The sequence below is a fragment of the Caretta caretta genome, chromosome 9 (assembly GCF_965140235.1).
Source record: "Caretta caretta isolate rCarCar2 chromosome 9, rCarCar1.hap1, whole genome shotgun sequence".
NCBI lineage: Eukaryota > Metazoa > Chordata > Testudines > Cheloniidae > Caretta > Caretta caretta.
The window spans coordinates 75,053,697-75,076,501 of NC_134214.1; the positions used below are offsets into that span (position 1 = coordinate 75,053,697).

Sequence of the window (22,805 nt, forward strand, 5' to 3'; positions counted from 1 at the left end):
CAGCCCTTTTCTTTGTCTGTGAGACTTCCTGGTACTGGGATCCTATCGTTATGACTGAATGCACACCTCCAGGCTTAAAAATGACTCTTTCTGATGGACGTATGAGGTGCTTATTGTGACATGGTGAGGGGTACATACAAGAAAGAAGTGCCATTTGTAAATCATTCTCAAAGAACTCAAAAGTCGAAAGTCTTGCTCAGAATTGTTGTGTCTGGATAGATCATTGCGCTTCTCTTCAGATCCTGAAGCAGCTGGGGGTGAAAATATTGACTATTCCTCCTCAGAGTGCTTCCACTGGCTCTTAGGCTTATATATCTGAGACAGGTTTCAGAGTGGTAGCTGTGTTAGTCTGTATCAGCAAAAAAACCCGAGGAGTACTTGTGGCACCTTAGAGACTAACAGATTTATTTGGGCATCTGATGAAGTGGGTTTTAGCCCACGAAAGCTTATGCCCATATAAATGTGTTAGTCTCTAAGGTGCCACAAGTACTCCTCGGTTTTATATCTTAGACAGGAAATTGTAAAGAATCATCCTCCACAGCTGCTAAAACCTCAGAGGTTGGGGGGAGGAAGGAGGACTAAATCTCTAAGGGGAAGAGGTCTAGACCTCCATCACTGGGTCCTACCTTAAGAAACTAGAAATACCCTTGAATTACATTTGAGAAGAGTAGTTCAAGGCCCAAGAAGGGACCCTATGCTGCCCACTTAGGCATCAGTCACAGAACACTGGGACCAACTTCTCCACTGAGTCAGAAATTACCAGGTACAAACCCCTTGCATTGAAGCCCCTGTTACTGATATCTCTGGTACAGGCACCTTACATTTGCCCACCTGCAGCACTAATGTACTTGATACTGAAACCTGTGTGATATCAAGGGATCTTATGGCTAAGGTGAAGATTTTGTCACGGATATTTTTAGTAAAAGTCACAGACAGGTCTCGGGCAATTAAGACCTGTCCCTGAATTTGAGCATTGGCCTGCTAAACCCAGGGTTGTGAGTTCATTCCTTGAGGGGGCCATTTAGGGATCTGGGGCAAAAATTGGGGATTGGTCCTGCTTTGAGCAGGGGGTTGGACTATATGATCTTCTATGAAAATGGGAAGCTGCTGGGCAGCTGTGGGGCCGGCTCGGAGCTCCACGGTGCCCATCCACCCGCGGCTCAGAGCTGCGGACTCCCCCTGGGCCAGAGGTAGTGGGGCTTCCCCTGCTGCCCGCGTAGGCTGAGGGTGGCAGGGCTACCCCTGGGGGCTGAAGTCACGGAATCGGTGACTTCCTGACCTCCATGACAAAATCATAGCCTTACTTTATGGCCTCTTTGGTACTGGGCACTGTTTTTGGTAATAAAGGTATGGTCTGATACCCCAAGCTTAGTACCGAGCACAGCCTGAGTGTGCTCCCAACTACTCAAGCTCCAGCCCCACAAGGGGAGGAGTGCATCTCTTCCTCAGGCTCAGATAATAGCAACGAGGAGTCTCCAGTACATTCTCTGTGGTCTAGGTATTGAAACCCTTACACCTCAGAGTGAGAATCTAGGACGAATTTTTTTTTTATTATCCCATTGGTACTATTCCTTGGTTTCCGCCCCATGGCCTCCTTCTCCCTATACTTACTGGAACCTATGGCCTTATTGAGCACTATGGAGATTACAAGCCAGAAGACTAGCTTCTGCACCCCAGTCCAGAGCTAGAACCCCTTCCCCACTGTCCACTCCACTGTCAGCTCATGCTGCCGTGGTGTTGACTGTGTGGGATGATCAGGGCTCTGATGAGGACTTACAGGTGGAGGACTGTTCCATCCCAGCACCTGTCTTGTTGCTACCTCTTGATGAGTGGTGGTACATGTAATATCTACCTTACAGACAAATTTGCTATGCAGAATGACAGGTACATTTGAGATTCCGTTGGAAGTTGTCCAGGGAAAGTTGCACGAGCTCTTAGACCTCCTACACACCTCCATGCCTGGACATCTTGCAGTGCTCATCAGTGAGGGACTACTGAAGCCACCCAAGTTACTCTGACAGATGTCTAGTTCTCTAGCTCTGGTATTCGAGGGTAGATTATTGCTTCCTAAGCCTTTGAGCAACTTTATATGCAGTAAGTTGAAGTAATCAAGTCCTAAGGTGACAAATGCACATGCAACTGCTACTGGGCCTGTGTAGGAAAGGAATGTGGATATATTGGCCCTCAGAAATTGATACAAGGCTTTTCTGATCACTGTCCGTAGGCCTACAGAGTGGTGAGGCATCTGATAGAATTCAGTACTAATTATTGCTTTAACCACCAAGGTTATACTTAGAGTTCTGTGAAATTCTTTTTATTTTGGGGAGTGTTTTGCTATTTGGTTGTATCCATTTTCCTCTCACCGGGGGGGTCAGGTTCTGCCCTCAGGAGTATGTGGGAAGGGGCCGGGGGGGGCACAGTGGAGGCCCTGTCTGGGGGTCATGACAGAGGGAGGTGGACGGGCCAAACCTCAGTGGTGCTCCAGTCCCCTGTGCCAGGTTGTAATGGCTGGAGCTGGGCCCAGCGCTGTGGGACAGGAGACTCAGGGGCCGCTGCTGTGGGGTGAGTTTTTCATTTTAATTGTTGTGTTTTTGCATTTTGTGAAAAAACCCCAGGCTCTAGTTGTTCTTCTTCAGTGATGGCTGGGTGAGGTCATTTTCAAAATGCAGAATTGAATTCTTATCCAAATAGAGCTTCAAGACCTTAAAAACTTTATACCTGATTTAATTGAAAAATAAATATAAAGATAGATATAGAACTGATTTAAAAATATTATTTTTGAAGTTAAACTTTCTTCTGTTGCACTTCACATTAGAAGTGTAAAACTCAGAGTTAAAACTTTTTTCAGGTGTCCTTGTGTTAGTTATAAGCACTGCATGAGAAACTTGGCAGTGCAGAAAACTATTCAGAGTAGACCTCATTTGACTTGGGAAAATTAAAATTGTCTAGTTTCACTGGCAAATAACTATACAGTCACAAAATTGGTTGAGTTGTTAGTTCAGTATTATGCCTACGATATTAAGTCTCTTTATCCTCAAATTCCTAGAACTTTTTAATCATATTTTGGACTGTGATGCACACATGATCAAGGATGTGTCCAGTGATGATTTAAGGATGAAGTTTCAGTGGGTGAATGAGCAGTTAGTTCAGTAGTGGGACCTCTTGTAGAGAGGGAAGCGAAGCTGTAAGAGGCATGGATTGGAGGTGAGAAGCTATTACTCTACATCTGTCAATTTCTGGGTTAAAATTACAGGGAAATGTTGTTGGCCTCTGCATCCAAAATCTGTGAGAACTTCTAAATTTTGTCTTATTGGAAACAGCCAAACCACCATAAAATCATTGATTAAAGCATTGAATAAAGCAGTCTTTCTATAAAAATAAAGTAACGTATATTTTTTCTTTTTCTTTCCCTGTCCACAATGTGTTGTCTTTTGTTCCTTCAGTGGTCTTTAGGGTTCATTGTTTCACTCATGTTCACTAATTTTCAGTACTATTTATATCTCAATATTTTTCTCTCTCCACTCAGTTTTTTTCTGATTAGGTCTTTCTTTTGTTTTGTGGTTCAATGTTTTCTCTCCCCTGCTCTCTTCATCTTTGCCTTCTCCATTTTCTTCCTTCTATTTTCCCTCTATTTCTTCTCCCTCTTTGTGGTGTCATCATTCTGGCTATTAGCTGTCACCTGTATGTGTGAGAACTGTCTCTCTCATGCCTCCCAAAGCTGTCTCCTTCACTCTTTCTGGCAGGTTTCAGAGTAGCAGCCGTGTTAGTCTGTATTTGCAAAAAGAAAAGGAGTACTTGTGGCACCTTAGAGACAGCTCACTGCATCCGATGAAGTGAGCTGTAGCTCACGAAAGCTTATGCTCAAATAATTGAGCATAAATGAGGTGTGTGGTTGAGGCGCAAGTGCGAGGGGAAGGACCTATTTCCCCTCTCTATACCCGTTCATAAGCTGACCCCCTTCTCTGGTGCTTCTCTTTTTTACTAAAAGAATTTGGCTCATGAACGAGTATATATGGTATACTTTTATTTAACCGCTTCTAGTTAAAACCATAAACAGAGTGGTAACATTTTTTGCTTCTAGTGTTGAAAATCTGGAAATAAATATAAGAATGAAAAGACTTTTGAACCTCAGGTTTTTGTTAGCATACTTTTAAACCTATGATTGGACTTTAATGTTATGATGATGTAGTAAAAGTTTGCTCCATTGAAATGTATTAGAAATGGTAATTCAGTAGTTACGCTGGAAGAGCTCGTAGTATGGAAATGCACATAATCCGTAGCAATCGATTTTTCTAATCACATTTGTTACTCTGCAAGATCATACTCTCCAAATTTAAGCAGACTGAGGGGAAAAATTGTAGTGGCACCCCCTCCTCCCCCAAGGTGCAGGGCCTTGATCTTAAATGGTGTATTTCCCCACTCCCTTCTTCTCACACTCCAACTTCAGAGATTATGTATTTGAGGTTACATAGCATTTGTAGGGAAGGAGACAGAGCTAGGGACACCTGTTTGACATGCTGCCCTTTCCTAACACACTAGTGTAAAATATGCAGGTACGTGGCATGTAAGTTAATATTCATTCTATAAGCATTAATTTAAGCTGATCTCTGTAGAAAAACTGAAGAGTGCCTAGAACCCGGGTCTAGCTACTTCAGGAACCCTAGGGGTTTCTACCACCTGCAATCCGGTTACTTGTGGAGGTGAGAGTGCAATTACTTTTGTTGCTCTGCCTGCACAGGGGTGTGTGTGTGTGTGTCCTAGCATCTGGTGCTCCTTCCTACATCCAACCAAAAGAAGATCTCATAGTCCCTTACTGGATTTAATAATTGCTTTCTCAAAAAAATGGTGTACTGTGAAAACCTGCTGATTTTCTCTGCCCCTACCCCCATTATTTTAGTTTTTCCCTATGGAGGCTATGATTTGGTGCAGTCTGTTCTCTTTTCCTCATACTAAAACAGACCATGATAACTTTTTGTTCAAACTAAATCACTGTTATATATAACAATTTTAGCAATAATTTGAAATATAAAATATTTTTTGGGTCAGGTTTTTCTTGTGAGGAAAATAATTGGTCCTGATGCTGAGCAGCTTTATGCAATGAAAGTATTGAAAAAAGCTTCTCTGAAAGGTAAGTGTGTTTTCTTTATAATGGTCTTGGAAAATACTTCCTGTGTTGAAGTCAGTATTGTCAATATTTTTGTATTAAATAGCCCTCTGTCTTAAACAAGCTGTTCCTTCAGTGAAGTCATAATTCTTTCTTTGACATCAGTTTTTTTAATTAACCTTTTTGAGGCCATGCCTTAAGAATTTATTTCAAACCTGTCCAGATGTCTTCAGGTTTTTTTTAATATTAACCTTCTGTAAGTCCATTTAACATTTTTTTTATTACAACAAGAGAATTACAGATAAACAGTTTTCCTGTATTTTCCATGGTTCTAATTTGGTCAAAACTGTTCATTTGTCAAGTTTTGAGTCAACCCTGCTTTATTGGGGAAGTCAAAGTAAGCCAAATTATAAGGTGTTTCTGTCTTTACAAGACACATCACTGGACTCTACTCCACTGTGGGTTACATTTGGTCATGAAGTGTTACTGCTAGAAAATCCAAAATATGATCTTAATAGACAATACATATTCACGGGGGCAGAATCTAGAAGTTGAAATTAGCTGAAGCCCCCCCCCCCCTAGAAAAAAACAACAAAACCTGACCACCAAACAACCCAATCTTCCCCAACTTTTTTACGATTTTTGAAAAGAAACTTGCTAGATCACTAAATATAGCTGGATTTGTTGCAGAATTTAGAAAGGTTAAAATATATAGTGGTAAGAGGGAAAATGTAATATCTCAAAATAAAAAGAAATGATTTAAAGGGTAAATAAAGATTATTTTATATTTCTCTGGATATTTAGAACTTACTATCTATTCCTTCCTGTCCTACCTTCACTTTACTGAAATAGAGGATTATTTATTAGTATTCTGCTTTTTTTCAGTACGAGATCGAGTTCGTACAAAGATGGAGAGAGATATATTAGTAGAAGTAAATCATCCATTTATCGTCAAACTGCACTATGGTTGGTATTTTTGTTCTGTTGCCTATATATTTTTGGCAGGATTAGCATGTTAAGGGCATTAGTCATCTCTTTCTTAATAGTTGGAGTGGATTTGCTCTAAAACCTAGTTTTCATTAAGCACGTCAAATGTAATCTTCTTCTGCCTTATTTTTGTTAACAGTTATTGTAAGCAGGTACAGATAATGTGAAAGCTAGGCATAGATGACTCGTAATTTCTACCTTCCAGTATGTAACTAAGGACATTTTCTGGAAAAAAGTGACATTAACAGATAAACATCAATCCAGCCTTTCTGAAGCATTAATCTCTGCAGAGTTTAACAGAACCAGTATTTTCTGCCTTGAGAGGTTTGGCTATACCCTCAGTTATGTAAACATTCCTTTTATAATTACAGAGCATATCTCAGTTTTCACTATTATGGTTACATCTCACTCTGTGTCAAAGTATCTGCCTAGTCCATTCTATACTGACAGCCTGTGCATGGTGTAGAGTCTTGTCATTTAGGCCTTTTGTCGGAGTTTTCTTCTGTAAGATATGAACACATCTTAAGGTGAATTGCAGACCTCTCAGGGATATATTTCTCTCATGTATGTGCATATCTGTTCCAATGTAGTTCAGATCAGGATAGTGCTTTTCCCAAGAGACTAAAGAGTACATTAAATAAAACATGCACGTGATCAATTTAACACACATTAAACAATTCCTAAGCACTTAATCAAGAAAACATAATTACCTTTTTATAATACTTTAAAAGCATATGATAGATTTATAAACAATTAACATCTTCACATAGTAAAATGGTAACATGCACATAAGAAAACATCTAAATAGACCATGTATAGTAAAAAAAAAAAAAAAAAGATTCCCTTGATAAGACTGAAGAATGAAAATATTTATCTTAATCTTTTTAAAAGAAATAGATTTTCATGACCTTTGAAAAGTTATCGGGCATGTATTATCGGGATCCTGACCTCTATATTATAGCCCTTTTTGGTCACTGGCTTCTGTTTTCCTCCGTTTTTGCTTCTTTATTTTCTCATTCACAGTCCATCAGACTCTCCCCACAATCCTATTTTTGAAAGTTTCATTAGACCTGAATTCTGCTGTTGGTCTTGTTGTTTCTCCACTGGCAGAGGTTTCAAGCACTGCCATCCTATGTCTTTAACTGGCTGAAATGCTTCTCTTCCTCACCCCACCTACTTCCAACTTGTTTTCTTTATAGGGAGAGACACAATCAACTTGAAATCCACTCAATTTAAAAAAAAAGTTAAGCCTGGTTTCAGTTGTTATACCTCCCCCCAGTCAATTTTTATAGTATAATTTTCTTATTTAAAATATTTTTCTCCCTTGTTGCTGTAACAAACAAAAGTGGAAGTTGACTAACTTTATGGGGAAAAACTGAAACAGACTCTGCACAAAGTGCAGTTAAATGTAAACAAACGGGAGGGGGAAAAATGGTGCTTTTATCTTACCTTTCATTTAGTATTTTTTTACCAACTGCAGGTAGAAAGCTTTTGACCAGAAGTGAAAAATGAATGTCCTTTTAGAATCTGATTGGCAGGCCCTGTTTAAAATGTATCACTAAGTTTAAAATGTAATTACTTGACTTTTAATGGGCAGTGCAAGGGGTTGGAGTAAGAGGCTTCTTGTGCTTCTCCCATTCACTGTACATATATATGAGCAAGTCACACAGAATCTGATCCCTTGTTCATTTTTCAATCGTACACCATTGCCACGGGGTCCACTTACTGCTAGTGGCTCCTCCTCGTGGCAGTCCTGGGGATTAGCTCTGCCCTCCTCTGGCGGTGTCCCTATCAGTCGTCTTTTCTCACCTTGAAGGCCCCTCTTGCTCCAGTAACCACAGCCTCTTCTTCGTGACTTGGTGCTTAATTGGTTGGTTGGGTCTGCCTGGCCTAATTCAACCTTCTCAGAACCAGAATGAGGAATACAATACCCCATCACAGTCATATAACATTTTCATTATTTTTGAATGCCTTTACTATTCTTAAGCTCCCCAAAGACTTCCTACAGCTTTTGGAAAATGTCCCACAGATATTGTTTTTCCATTTTTAAAACCAATACTTTGTAATAATTTAGGTACAATAATATTAGTCCAATATAAAAACTGAGATTGGCACACCAGTGGGTGTGGTGGTGCGTGGATGACTTGTTTGAATTCCGAAACTCTTAATTTTTCAAATTGTTGTGTTAAGTCCTAACAACTTGTGGGCAAATTTTATTATAGTAGAACCTCATTAATTCCCATATCAATAATTAAAAACATAATTATTGTACAAATACTGGGGGGGGTCTCCCCATGCTTAGCAAAGATGTAATAGAACGGCAGTGCTGTAGTGAGATCTCTTGTCACTAACACTTTGTAATATATTAGTAATGGTTACTTTTTGCAAACTTCCCTGTACAAAGTATTAACAAAATGAATAAAACTAAATTACATTTCTCAAATAAATGAATATAGTACATTTTGATGCAGTATTCGTGTGGTGTTAATTATTCAGGTTAGTTCACAGATTTCAGTAGCTCATATGAGGCTCTCATGCCTAATTGAATTACCTCAGTTCAGAAGCAACTGCTCTATTACGCTAAAATAAAAGCCGTAAAAAAGTATTATAGAATGCCTGAGTATTTTGTCTAATTTCACCATTGTCATATAAAACTATCCATTAAGTTTTGTGATGTTTTAAAATCAGCCTTTCAGACCGAAGGGAAGCTATATTTAATATTGGATTTTCTCAGGGGAGGAGATGTATTCACGCGATTATCCAAAGAGGTAAGTACCTACATTTTAACTGAATACAATAGTAAAAATTGGTTCAAAGACGCAAAGAAATTAGAGCTGGAAAATGACATCCTTGTCTAACCCCCTACCAATATTGGATTGTTCCTTTTGTCTTTTTCTCTAATTCTTGACCCATTTGTTTTTAGGAGCTCAGTTGAACTTTCACTTATATATATATGTGAAAGTTCAACTGAACTCCTAAAAAATATATATATTATAATAATATCCATCCCTTGGGACGATATTCCATCGCTTAAGAAACCTCAGTGTCAAACTTTTACTGATAATTGGCCTAAAATTTCTTTTTTGTACCTCCCCATACCAAATTCTCTAATCTAAAAGTGGTCTTGTTGCATAAAGACCTAGTTGAAGTAAATCAGGTTTATATAATAAAGAACACAGGTGTGATTAGAGTTTGATGTCAGTTTAGCTGCCCCTGAGTCTGTTGAATCATTTTAGTGTTTAGTTTCTTGAATCGAATATTTTTTTTCTAGGTAAAATACTTTTCTCCCCCCTCCTTTCCCCCTGCCCCCAATTTTGGAGAAATCACAACCTTGATTGACAGCTCACTATTGCTTGTTTGGGGAGGAATGCTAATTGTGCTACTCTGATGACATGTCTTTAAATCTGTCAGTCTGTGAAATTGCATGTGGACTATAATGGTATTTGTAATATTCCAAGCTAAGAAATATTCTGTTTTTCAAAACTTTTCTGTAAAAATTCTAGGTGTTGAATTAAACTTTTGAAAATATCTTCGTAATGAGAGTTTTTAGTGCTTCATAAATTTCACGAGTCTGTTTCTCATTTTAAATCTACTTCCATATGATTTCAAGACATTCCTTTTGATAATGTCTAACAGAGGACATTGTCTAAAATTGGGCAAACTAGCTGGCTGATGTGAAATAGATTGTCAGTAGTTGTTTCAAATTAGTATCCTTAAGCTTTAAGAACCAATGAGCTGGATTTTCTCAGTGCATCTGTTTCCTAAAGTCAAGCTACATATTGAGGATGGGTCAGGGAACATATACCTAGTATATGCCCTAAAATTACATTGAACTCGTTTTATTAGCTTGCAATAGTGATCTTTCAGTATTTCACAACTAAACTCAATGTAAATATCCTGTAGCTGTGCTATGAAAATATTGAGAGAGTTGTCTATTTGTAGGAGTCAGCAGACCTGTTAAGAATGAATGAGGCATAAACCAGGAAAGTGGTCAATCTCTATTTCCATTTGATCTGAGATGTCTCCCTTAAGAAATCTCAGTATAATAGGAAATGACTTCAGGTCTTGTTGTGATAGTGCAGCTAGAATATATGGATCCTCCAAAATAGACACTTAAATGAAGGGTGCAAATCTGGCTGTAAAAATATTGGCTGGGTATCTGAAAAAGAGAGAAATCTCTCTTTTAGGAGTAAAGAAATAAGCAATAATTTTGAGGTCACTTATTACTCAAGTTTATATTTGGTTTTCAACAAACTTCAGATTATTTCTAAAGTACCATGATTTTTTAAAACTTTTAATTTTGTATATTAAAAAACACCTGATGTTTTCTATAAAGAAAACACAATAGTTTTAAAAACACTGTTTTCTATTGCAATACCACATGGCAATGGAAAGTGAATGACGCAGGCCAATGGGGGGGGGGTCGGTTCCTAGGGCCACTTGAAACCATCCCACACATGGATTATCAGGCATATTTGAAATTGTTTTTGAATGTTTAGCTGTTAATAAGATATTTAAGTGTTAATTTTGGTCTTTAAAATTCTAATGTATGGGACTTTTTCCGCTGCAATGCAGAAAATGTCTGATATCCATCCAATAAAGCACTTTTACTGCAGCTTTCCCTTCAGAAGTAAAACTTAATGCAATTTGTTTTTACCACATTTAATTTGGGGGGGAAATCGTATTTAAAATGAATTTGTGCAATCTTGTTAGGTTGCAAAGTAATAATTAGAATAATTGTATTTGGAGATTTGGAAACTTCCCTTGTGTCTTTGGACTGTAACAGTCGTTTTTGTTCATTGTACTTCATTCTTAATTCATTCTTTTATTATTTCTGTTGCATATAACTTTGACATGACAAACTACAGTAATACCTGTGCGCTGTGCAAATTAGGAATATTTCTTAATCTTGAGCAGAGCTGTTCAGCAATAAGAGTACATCTTGTATTCATAGTTCCAAATGTTGATGTATATTACTTAATCAACACCGTTTATACAAGACTAACTAGTCCTATATAAGGAGACTAAATGAACAAAGTTTCTACGCTCCTTTTGTACTCTCAATGATTTCAGCAAATGGAGAATAGTTCATCTTGGAATATAATTTGAGGTTTTAAAGACCTAAATAAAATATTCTAAGAATATAGACCTCCAAAATGCTTGAAGTTATTACTGGTTATGTTATAATTTCCTCAGATAATGATTGTCTGTGTGGCCATATGGTACCAGCATGTTAAAATGGTAAAATAATGTGTAACTAAGTGAAGAAAGGTGAGTGAAAGGAACAGCAAGTAGTGAGAGCAGAAGGGAGAACTCACTCTGTTACTGAGGGCAAATATATTTTTCTCAGTCCTGGTTAGGCCCCAGTCATGCAGGGTCAACCAGCTAGCGTACATGGCATTGTATATAGGTAAAGCAATGCTTTATCTGTACCCCACATATGTGACTAGTTGTTCCTTATTTTATTTAACTAACTCCCTCAATCTCCCTGCTTCTTGTCTAGGCACTACTAACCTCCCCTGGTGTAACATTTGGCTAGATACAATTGAATATATGTTCAAGTCTCCTGGGTTATATGTGGCATTTAGAATGTGAATTTCTTGTCTAATAGGCCAAGTTGCACAAAGTGAACAGAGATGATCATTTGAGAATCCCACCGCCTCCTCCACCCCATCCCCTGTGATGCAGTGGAGAATCATGGCCATTGAAATAGTTCTCCCCCAGACTAATTTCTGTCTGTGCAGAGACTGTCTAAATGGTGTGCATACAAAATATAAACCTATTACAGTATTACCAAAGCATTTGAAAATGATATATCCAGAGAGTGAGAAAGTGAGGCTGGAGGAAGAGCGACACAGATACACACAAATAAATTTGTGTGTGTGTGTGAGAGAGAGAGAGCTTTTTTCTACAACTAGTTGGGCTACAAACTTGTTTTTAAATGAAAGCTGAGATTTTCACATAATCTCCTGACTCGAGGAGCCAGGGCTTTGAGAAGAACAACAAATACCATGAGACTTAATATCATGAGTTGTCAACACTGCTGCTGTGATTTTTTGCGCAAGTTAAATACCTGAAAGTCTTAGAATGTATTGAAGGAGGTCTAGAATAAGGAGAGTGAATAATCTCTGGGCTGCTAGAGAACATCTCTACTTCTGTTACACCAAAGAGAGGAGAAGGGGGCAGTGTGGGGAGGAATAGGTAGAGACATTGCCCTATCATCCTTGGCTCTTTTACATGAAAAGCCATGGTGATAAGGGAGAGAGGCAGGCAAACTAAAGAAGAAAATTCCTGGATCTCATTTTTTTTCCCATTGACAAAATACAACAAAATGTAAAGATGTACCGTTGCTGTTCAGCCCAACCTTGTAGCAAAATGTTCAAACCCCCCCCTCCAAAAAAGGGAGCAGAAAAGGTTTGAATGCATCTCTGTTCATGTAAATGATGTGCAGATTCTGTCCACTCTTCAACCTCGTTCACCTCAGTGAAGTATGAACTTAACTTTAGGAACAAGCAGTTCCTTTTTTAGAAGGAAACTTAATAAGTCTTAATAGTGTTAACATCACTCAATTGAAAACTATAAAATGGAAATATAAAATTTTAAGGTTACAATTACACATCCTGTATATTTTATACTATTGTAAGCAATAGTACATCAAACTACATGTTAAACTGGAAAAACAGGAATAGGAAATGCTCTGTATAGGGCACTGTGGCTGAATGAATACTGGTAAACCAGCAAGGCAGATACAAAAGTTAACTTTCCTTTAATTATGCTACCTTACAGTTGCAATAACATTTATTTTTACTTTTAATTCTTTAAGAGCTGGATTGTGAGGAACACTAAAATAATTTCAGGGTTAGATCTACAGAAAACTTCATAGTCTATAGTTTATTCTTGCATATCATCTGTATTAAGTGAAATTGTCTCCTGAGAATTTGTGAAATGTAGTAGTTATGAGAAATATTTGAATTTAGGGAAGCAGAAGAACTGTCTGTTTTTAGATTGCAGTATTAGAAACTGACAAGATCTGAAGGTAAATCTATACAGTTCTTATTAGGTTATGTTTACAGAGGAAGATGTGAAATTCTACCTCGCAGAACTGGCCCTTGCTTTGGATCATCTACACAGCTTGGGGATTGTATACAGGGATCTGAAGCCAGAAAAGTAAAGTAAAATTTATTTTATCCACTATTACATGTATTTTGTTTAATTGCTTCTTTGCATTTTCATTATACATCTCTATAATTCTATAAAAATGGAGTAAAATGTTTTTATAAGCTATATGTATTGGGTTTAATAGTTAAATATATGCACTGATTGCAATATAATGTACAGAGTTCTTAAATTAAAGATTGGGAGATTGGTTGAGATCTGTCTTTAGCTACTATGTTTAAATTGTTATATATAAATATTCCTGTTACGTGTATTGGTGAATGTGAATTTTAATTTTCAGCATTTTGCTTGATGAAGCAGGACATATCAAGTTAACAGGTAGGTAAAATTTAATAGTATAGCTCTTAAATATTTTCATGAAATTACAAATATTTTAATGAAATTAGGTATTTTAGTATGGAGTTGCATTTCTTGTATAACAATCTTGATATACCAGTACTTAATTTAACAGTTTTTTAAATTAACTGATATAGCCCTAGATTGTGCAGTCTGATCTACATTAGCAGACTATTATGCCTCGGCAGAATCCCATTGAAGTTAGTGTGACTCCACGTGAGTGAGATCTTCCCGCGTGGATTAGATGGCAGGATTGGAGCCATCGTATTTATGTTAAACCTAAAACCAAAAACCACTGTAAAGGTTAATTTCTGTGGGTAAAGTGGTTCTAGAAATTAATGTTTATAAAATAGACATTGAAAGCTACTTCATTTTTAAAAATAAGGTAAATAAATTCAGATGACACTTCATCAATAACAGAAATAAACTACTGTTCAGGTTTAAGTGGCTTATATGATGGTTGATTATAAAATGTCTCTTTATCTGAAGATCAACAGCTAATGCGATTGAGCAAGGCAGATGTTCAGCAAAGCTGAAATGTCAATATGCTGACTCGGTCTTTTAAGGAAGATAAAGATTTAGTGCAGACAACATGTTCTTTAAAAAATATAAAATGTGATTTCAGAAATTATAGTCTAATCAGTTTAAAAACAAAGGTGTAGAAAAATTCTGTATTACAAGAAAAAATAATGCTATTTTCTTTTGGAAAATTAAAGTTCACCAACAAGACTTGCATTATAAACATTGGGATAAGTACAAAGTGTGAACTAGTTTACTCTTAAATTATATTACCATATTAAAATTATAGTAAAGTAACCATTTTGATTATATCATGAAGTTCACTATATGCTGTGCTGTATAAATATTAACAGCTATTAGAATCACCTTGCAAGATTAAAAAGAGATTCATTATTTAAACTCTCATCCATTTAGTGCAATGTACACAATATACACAATAGTTTTACTTGTAATCTTTTATTGTTTCTGATAGAACTTTTAGCCAAATGGGCTTTGCTTAGATTACAGAATTACTGGATATTCATTATTTAAAAGCACTACAGGATGTGTTTTTGTTTCAGACTTGCTTTAGACTCTTAGGCAACAACAGGGATTTGAATCCCTATACAATATTATTGATTTCTGGATACCATTCTCTTGGACTCCTTCAGCCTCTGAGCGGTTTTCGCTCTTGCTTTCTGCTTCTCTTGAAATGCCCAGTTGAGGGATTTAATTTAGATTAACTTCTCCTTCCAGACCACCTTTAAACACCTTAGCCATTTGGGGCTTTCACAGTGCAGGGACTAGTGGGAAAGTGGGGTCGGGAGGGTGGGGGGTAGTGAGAAATTAGGGTTACAAGATTATATTGTTTTGCAGGGTACATCAATACTTAAATTCAGTTTCAACTTGGGTCCAAAGGAAAAAACCTCTTGTAATTCTTTGAGGCTTTGTTTTCCCATCAGCATTTTGAAGCTGCTTGTAAGGCAGCTTTTTGAATGAACAAGCACTTATAAAATTCCATTTTCCTTCTTACAATGGAAAGGAGAACTGAGAGGCGTGCTTGATATAAACAAGTCTGACTTTGGCAAACTTCTATATATCTGCAGTAGTAAACCCCTGGTGTAGACAGTGGTATGTCAACAGAAGAATTCTTCTTTTGACCTAGCTACTGCCTCTCAGGGATGTGGATTACCTATGCTGATGGGAGACTCTCTCCTGTCAGCGAAGGGAGCGTCTACACTGCAGTGGTGTAACTGTGCCGCTGTAGCATTTTAAGTGTAGAAATACCTTAAGTCTGATTTTTACATAAGCTGTTTTCGTAAGTTAAGGCCGTGACTACACCAGCAGTTACGTCGGCAAGACTTCTATTGCTTAGTGGTGTGAAAAAAAACACCCCTTGGAGCGACATAAGTTTTGCCGGCATAAGCGCTCATATGCACAGCACTGTGTTGGTGGGAGACGCTCTTCTGCTGACATAGCTGCCACCGCGGGTTGGGCTGGTTTCATTATGTTGTCGGGAGAGCTCTCTGCCCTTGGGATAACGAGACTACACGAGGGCTCTTACAGCGGCACATCTATATTAGTACAGCTGTGCCACTGCAAGCTTGTAAGTATAGACATGGCCTTTGTAGTTTGGTGTTTTCTATGATGAAGCATTCTCATTTAAATCTAGTTTTTCCATCCTATACAGCAAGCAGCAAAGTCTCAGCAAATAAGAAATATAAATGTAGAACCTTTCATAATTTTAAGGTTCTAAATATGTAAAGTTTTAAATACCTAATTGCAGAAAAACTAAGCAACATAATGGTCGCTGAGACTTTCAGTTCACTTGTTCCTGGCACAGTACAATAGATTGTGTAATGCACTATTTAACTCTCATTCTCCAGTGAGCTTTAGGATTACCATTTCGTTATTCATAAACAGTCTTTGGTTGTGTGAATCCAAAATATAAAATTATTGTATAAAATATTGCTTTTAAAGTTCTTTACTAGATATATCTTTGTAATGCTGTTGTTGTAGACTTCGGACTCAGCAAAGAATCAGTAGATCAAGAAAAGAAGGCCTACTCTTTCTGTGGTACTGTAGAATACATGGCACCTGAAGTAGTAAACAGGCGAGGCCACAACCAGAGTGCCGATTGGTGGTCATTTGGTGTTCTTATGGTACTGTATGATTAATTGCATAATGTTGTTTGCAGTCAAATAGTCTGCATGCCTCCACAGAGTAATGTTAAATTTATTTAGAATAAACTGCCTAAATAGAATTAGGACGACTTTAGGTTGAGGGGAAGACCTGGGAGAAGCTGGTAACTAGATTACTACTGAAGAAACAATAGTTTTGAAATAAGTCGAACCTTGACTTGTTTAGACCTTTAAGGAAATGCATACCTCTAAGGATTATTAACATATACGTGACTTTGTAGCAGTCCAGAACAATTTTATTCAGTCACTTTCCTAGGTTGTTGTAAGGCTTCAGTTGGAATGTTTCTTTGACATATAGCTTATTAGTAAAAAACAAAAAAACTGAGTTTGACAAAGCATTCCTTTAAAAAAAAAGTTTAACAGCAAGCCTGTTGAATGAACAACACAGAAAAGTGGAATACACCAGTAATACTAATATATGTGCCGTTGTGGATAGTAAATTGTTACACCATTAGCATTTGTACTTAGGAGGAAAAATAAAAACCAAATTTTTGATTACTTTTTTATGGTGTAGCAGTACATGACTTCAGGGAGAATTCCATTTGACTCCTCAAGTAGCTTTTGAATTATGGTCCCTGAACCACCATTAGTCTGTAAAGCCCTCCAAGGTGTTCTACATCATCTTTTTATCCCATCTACTGTTGATATTGATTGTCATGTAAATTGCCTTTGAAGAGAAAATGTTTAACTTTTGGATATTTTAAAAATTAAAATTACTATGTATTTGCTAATCACCCTGAAGACTTCTCAGGTCTTAGTGTGTGTAGTACAAGTGAAATACCATTTTAATTAAAATCTTGTAAGAGTACTTTTAAAAAAAAAAATTAACCACTTGATGTTGATTAAACATTTGTTCTTTTCAGTTTGAAATGCTTACTGGTACGCTACCATTTCAAGGTAAAGATCGAAATGAAACTATGAATATGATACTAAAGTAAGTATTCTCTTTTTTTTAATAGAATTACCCTTGTTTTTGAAAGTAACCCAAAATGTAGCTATAGATATTATGCTTTAGCTTGTGTATTGTAGTTTGCTCATTTTCAGGATGTGAAATTATAAAATGTCAAACACAAAAGTAAGAATTTGATCACAAACAATGTGGATACTGGAGAATATCTCTGAGGCTTAAAACTGTAAACATAAACTTGTGTGTGTGTAAAGTTAGTATTAAAAATAGGGGCAGTAAAGTACACTAGAGAGTTATTTGCCAACAACCTCTCTATATGCTGTTTGTCTGTGTTACGACATAGCTTATATAAAAACAAAACCTATTTTATACAGATTGTGTGTATGCTATTCTCTGTGTACAAGCGTGTGTATACACACACGTTCTGTATAAAATAGTTTAATCCATGTTGTAATAGTAAGACAAGTGTACAGTGGTGATTGGTAAACAAGTCCTAACTGTACAGTCTTGCCACTCTTTAAATGAGGGAAGCAAGAATTTATTGCTTTTATGAGTAGTCAAAGGGTATCCTGCAGCTCATGTGGTTAGACTTCTGGGACTTTCTGAGGGGGATGGGTGCTAAAGAAAAGGGGGTTTAGTCCTGACTCCATGGCAGGAGGGACTAAACCCTGTGTGTGGCTAATGTATAGCAGCATTGCTGCAGAAGATAGATTAGTTCACCACCTATTTCAGGATTTGTAGCAAAATGAATATGTGTGTGTATAACATAATGTTACAATTCTGCCTAGAAATTTCAGGCTGAACTAGACACTTCGATTATTAATAAAATTGTTCAAATCACTAAAGTTGTTTTAAATTTAGTAATTGTCCTTACAAAATAATCTCCATTAAGTTGATCCCTTTGGCCTTCTCTAATGACTTTATGATCTAATTCTTGAGGCTTTTTCTGAATGGAGGAATAAAAAGGTGACTTGTGGGGTTGTGTAGATTACAGGGGTCGTTTTGGCTCTTTCCAAGTGCCTTCAAAAGTTGGTTCTGGTAGGAAAGGATGAATACTTCCTGTTTGTCATATGCCAGCATGTTTGGATAGACTTAGATCTCTTCAGGGATACACAACTTTTCAGTACTTTATGCAGCATTAGTCTGAAGCAGCCTATTTGTTGAAAACCACTATGCCACACTATGTGTTTTTTTCTAAAAGTTTCTTGAATGGGTAGCTATTTTAATATTTATATTCAATTTGAAATCTCGTTCACACAATTCCACTGTCTTGTGACACTCATTGACAGATCTGATGGCAGAGTTTCTTACCCTCAGTTTAATGAGTCCATCTAGAGCGTTTTTAGCAAAACATGCTTTTTGAAGTCATAATTTCTTCATTGTCTTTCTCCAGAGCAAAGCTTGGAATGCCACAATTCCTTAGCCCTGAAGCGCAAAGCCTTCTAAGAATGTTGTTTAAAAGGAACCCATCAAACAGATTAGGTAATGTGATCTTGTTTTGGTTGGTTCTTTTTGACCTGGATCTTGAAGTAAAACCACCTACAGCATAACTTGTGAAGCTTCACTGAATAGCCATATCAGTTCTTGGTTATTCAACAGTCTTCATTTTCTTGAGTTTGCAGTATGGCTTGAGTTCTGGGTTTGGCTCACCTGAGTAAATGACAGAGGAAGGTCAGCAGGCCATCACTCAGAAAAAAGTAGCCTTTCTCTTATTTTAGCTCCCTCAATATGCCTGTCTGTCTTATTTTAACTTCCTGTTTTTGCTGGCAGCCCTCCACAGGTGCATGGAACAGTGGCTTATCAGACCATCCAAATGGCTGTAATTCTGGAGTAAAAACTAGATATTAAGTTGCCAAACAAAAAATCAGGAAGCAGATTGGAAAATGCTGTTATACTCCCCCAACCATAGTCTCCAATTACTTGTTTGGAGGTTTAATATTACATTAGTGACTTGCAGGGAAGTACTCCTGATTCTTTGTAAACTGATGTAAAGATGCCCTGTGAGGAGGGCTCCTATATATTTCCAAAAGAAGCAAACAAGGCACAAGTCCAGTTTTTTCCTTTTTCCAGGTTCCCTTTTAACGTGATTGTTTTTCTTCAACATGTGTGAATTCTACTAGCTATACACCAGTCTGTTCTCAGTCAAATATCTTGCTTGAAAACGCTAACCTTAGTCAGTATTCCATGAATAAGTGATTCCATGCAGTTTTCTAACAAACCAAGTGACTAACTTTTTAATGCAATTTTGTTTAGAGATTTTTACACTGAATCTGGTTTTAATTGTCACTTTCGTTCCCTTTAATTACAGGAGCTGGTTCCGATGGAGTTGAAGAAATCAAGAGACATCCTTTTTTTTCAACAGTTGATTGGAATGTAAGTACAAAACAGTTTAATTTCAAAGCCATTTTTAGTTTTGCTTCAACATTTTGCAATGTCTCTGTAAATTGCAAGGTAATTAAACAGGATATACTAAACAAATGAGACTTCTGACTATAGTATTCTGAGACTGTATTTCTCCTCATTGCTGTACAGTATTTATTGAGGGTCTCACTAAAATTTTAAAACACACATTAACATTTTTAATAGTGATTAGAATTGCAACATTCTAAATCTTAAAATACCAAATAAAACTCCTTCAAAATGACTAAGAGGGGAGAGGTACAAAAATTTGAGTCCTTTGTGTGTGTCATTGTCAGCCCAAGATAGGTGCCTGTGTTCAGGAGACTGGATTCTTTTGAATAGCAGTGTTTGTCAGGGCTGTGCATGCATACTGTGCCTCCTTGTGCTCTTGTGTGAAGCCATAAAAGGCAGTGCGGCCACAGTTCTCCCTCAGTTCCCTACTACTGCCAGTGAGCGTCCAACCCACTACATCCTCTGAATGTCAAACTTGTCCTTTTCCTAATTAGTTTGTTAAGGAGAATTGATCTTCACCCTTTTTATCTCGTTTTCTTTAATTTGAATATTCCAATAAAAAAGACATTCTCCCTGCGGGGGGCCCCCCCCCATATGGAGTCTAAATAGTCCTGTTTCAAACCCTGCTTCTCTTGTCATAGCTTCATCCCCTCACTGACAGACATAGATTACTATGTCTTTTGCCTAGGGGACAGCCATATCCCAGACAGGTGTTGAGTGTGCTGATTGCTTTCCTCCAAGACCCACGAGTCCAGAGACACACAGTTCTAGTTACATCTGCTTGAGCAATCCATGCAGGTCATTTCAGACCTAGAAGAAACAATCACCATCAAGATGGAGGTTCAAGGCTGCTTTGACCAGCACTCCATCATGTAGAGGGATGCCTCTGTTTCCTGAGATCAGGTAGAGATAGAAAGGCGGGGAAGAGGACATTGTTGAAACTGGGGCTAGCAACTTCAACAACACCTATGCCATGCTGACAGAAGAAGAGAAGCTGAGGCATAATTTCATGTGGAGCATAAATGCATCTCCAAACAATACTGGGGCCATCCTACAAGGACAGAAACCATCACTTCTCCAAGGACGGAAGCTCTAAGTCCTCCACCTTCGTGGAAACAGCATAAGGTACAGGACCCCAATACTTGTGTTGATGCCCACAACCAAGCCATGTTATGCCCTTGCAGAACCCCCTATATCTCTTGCTCCTGAGTGTTGACTGATACCCTCCCTGGCCAGCTTCAGAGAGCGTATTATAGAGCTTATTGCAAACATATGTGGCCTTGTTACTTTGTCTAGGAGTCATAGAAGAGAAATTGTGGGAATACAGGGGATGAGGCTTCTACTCTTGATATTTCCTTATCCTGAAGAAGAGGTCTTAGTCGTATCCTACACTTGAGGAGATTGAACAAATACATACACTGGTGCCCCATGTGCAGGATGCTAACTCTTGCCTCTGCCATTCCATCCATGTAGGCTCAGGACTGGTTTGTGGCTCTCGACTTGCAGGACTCATACTTCCACATAGCCATCCGTCTGGCCAACAGGAAATAGCTGAGTGGGTCCAAATCGCTGTCAGTACCAAGTGTTGGATCTAGCTAAGCACCCCCTGTTGGTCACTCATGCTGTGAGCAACCACCTCACTGTATCCCATGTACTTTCCACCTTTGGAGTTTGAACTGTTGAAACATTCCCCTGGATGTGTGGTCTCTGAGCACACAGTTGGTGTGTAGCACCTCTGTTTAGCACACTCTCCTCAGCTGAAACCTCCTGGTACAATTGCCTCACCCCTGGGACCAGTGCTGATATCTCAAACTGTCCTGTAGCTTAAACACACTCTCACAGAACTCCAGGCACATGGGTGTTCTGGTCCATAAACTAACTGTTCAGGGGCTTGTGATATGTGTAATACAACACACACTGTCAGACCTTGCACAGGATTGTAAACAGCCATCGCTCCTTCTTTATTAGCACAAGAAATGCATAGATCTATTTAAAAAGAAAAGAAAAGAAACACATTTCGCTGACTCAGTTTCCTCGTCACTCTGCAGCATTTTTTGGGCTTGGGTTTGAATCCTCTAGAGGTGTCCGAGGGACCCTTCTGCTGCAGCTCATGGCTTGGTTTCTTAACCAGAGAGCCCCTCTCTATCCAGGTCACCTTGCTTTGACTTGTTTGGACCTACAGCTAAACTGGGCTCCCTGCCATGCAAGCATGCTCATCTCTGCTCTTCTCCTGCCCAAAACTTCCAGCGTGGTTCTGAGTCATCTCCTGTGACCCAGCTCGTCTCTGTGGTTTTTAAAGGTTAGCATCAACACCTTGATTTCTTTGTCCTGTGTTTGGGGATTTTCCACTTTCCAAACACCAGCCCCCTGCAGAGGGGTAGGGAAAAACTGGTTGTCTTGTGCTCCAGCTAATCCATTGTCCCAAGATGCTTTTATCAGAATATGCAGTCATTGAGTTCTAATGACCCCCTTTTGTTCCTGGTATGGGAGGGATGTGATTCAGCCCTTGTCAGCAAAGGTGGAATCCACATACACAGAAGTTTTCATAGTAACAACTTCATAATGTCGGCCAGAATTTCTTAAGGTGTACAGATAGATTCCCGAAATTTGCACACAGGTTACTGCCATTCAACTCTGAGAGTTGACTTGTGGCGCTGAGAGTTTTCACAAAATGGTGGTTGCTGATGGTAGCGGCACATCTGAGGAGACAGGTCATCCACATTTACCCGTACCTGGACAACTGGCTGAGAAGAGGCAAGTCTCAGTAGGAGAAGGTGGCAAGTCTAGAAGATGCACTCTTCTTGTTTGCGTGGTTGGGCTTCCTTGTGAAGAATGAAAAATCATCTTACTCCTTTGCAGATAAGTGTTCATAGGAGTTATGATCAACTCTTGGTAAGAGAGAGCAGACCTCTCAGAGGTTAGAATCCTGTTATGCAATCACTGCTTCTTGAGATAAAATCAAACATGACAGTACGGACTTGCCTTAGGGTGTTAGGTCATATGTCAGCATGTGTGTCCATGGTGCTGCTTCTCAGACTTTACCTGGGGCCCTTACAGCTTTGGTTCAGGATAGTCTCTCCCCCTGTGTAACAGCAGATGGACAAGGAGGTCTCTGTGCCACTTCGTGTCCTTGTAGACTTGACGTGGTACCTAGAACCTGAAAAAAGAGGAATATTCACATCCC

General features: G+C 38.3%; 1 protein-coding gene across 3 annotated transcripts in view; it reads left to right on the top strand.

The window, feature by feature from the left end:
• RPS6KA6 (ribosomal protein S6 kinase A6) overlaps positions 1-22,805 on the top strand; it is a 79,616-nt gene that overhangs the window by 23,525 nt on the left and 33,286 nt on the right. For 2 of the 3 annotated variants that reach the window (XM_048863682.2, XM_048863685.2), the window contains exons 4-12: positions 5,047-5,128; positions 5,990-6,070; positions 8,780-8,859; positions 13,152-13,258; positions 13,548-13,585; positions 16,121-16,263; positions 17,166-17,236; positions 18,603-18,691; positions 19,518-19,582. In XM_048863682.2, the coding sequence (XP_048719639.1) occupies positions 5,047-5,128; positions 5,990-6,070; positions 8,780-8,859; positions 13,152-13,258; positions 13,548-13,585; positions 16,121-16,263; positions 17,166-17,236; positions 18,603-18,691; positions 19,518-19,582 (756 nt within the window). The remainder of the gene's footprint in view (positions 1-5,046; positions 5,129-5,989; positions 6,071-8,779; positions 8,860-13,151; positions 13,259-13,547; positions 13,586-16,120; positions 16,264-17,165; positions 17,237-18,602; positions 18,692-19,517; positions 19,583-22,805) is intronic. The other variant, XM_048863683.2, reaches the window with a different exon arrangement.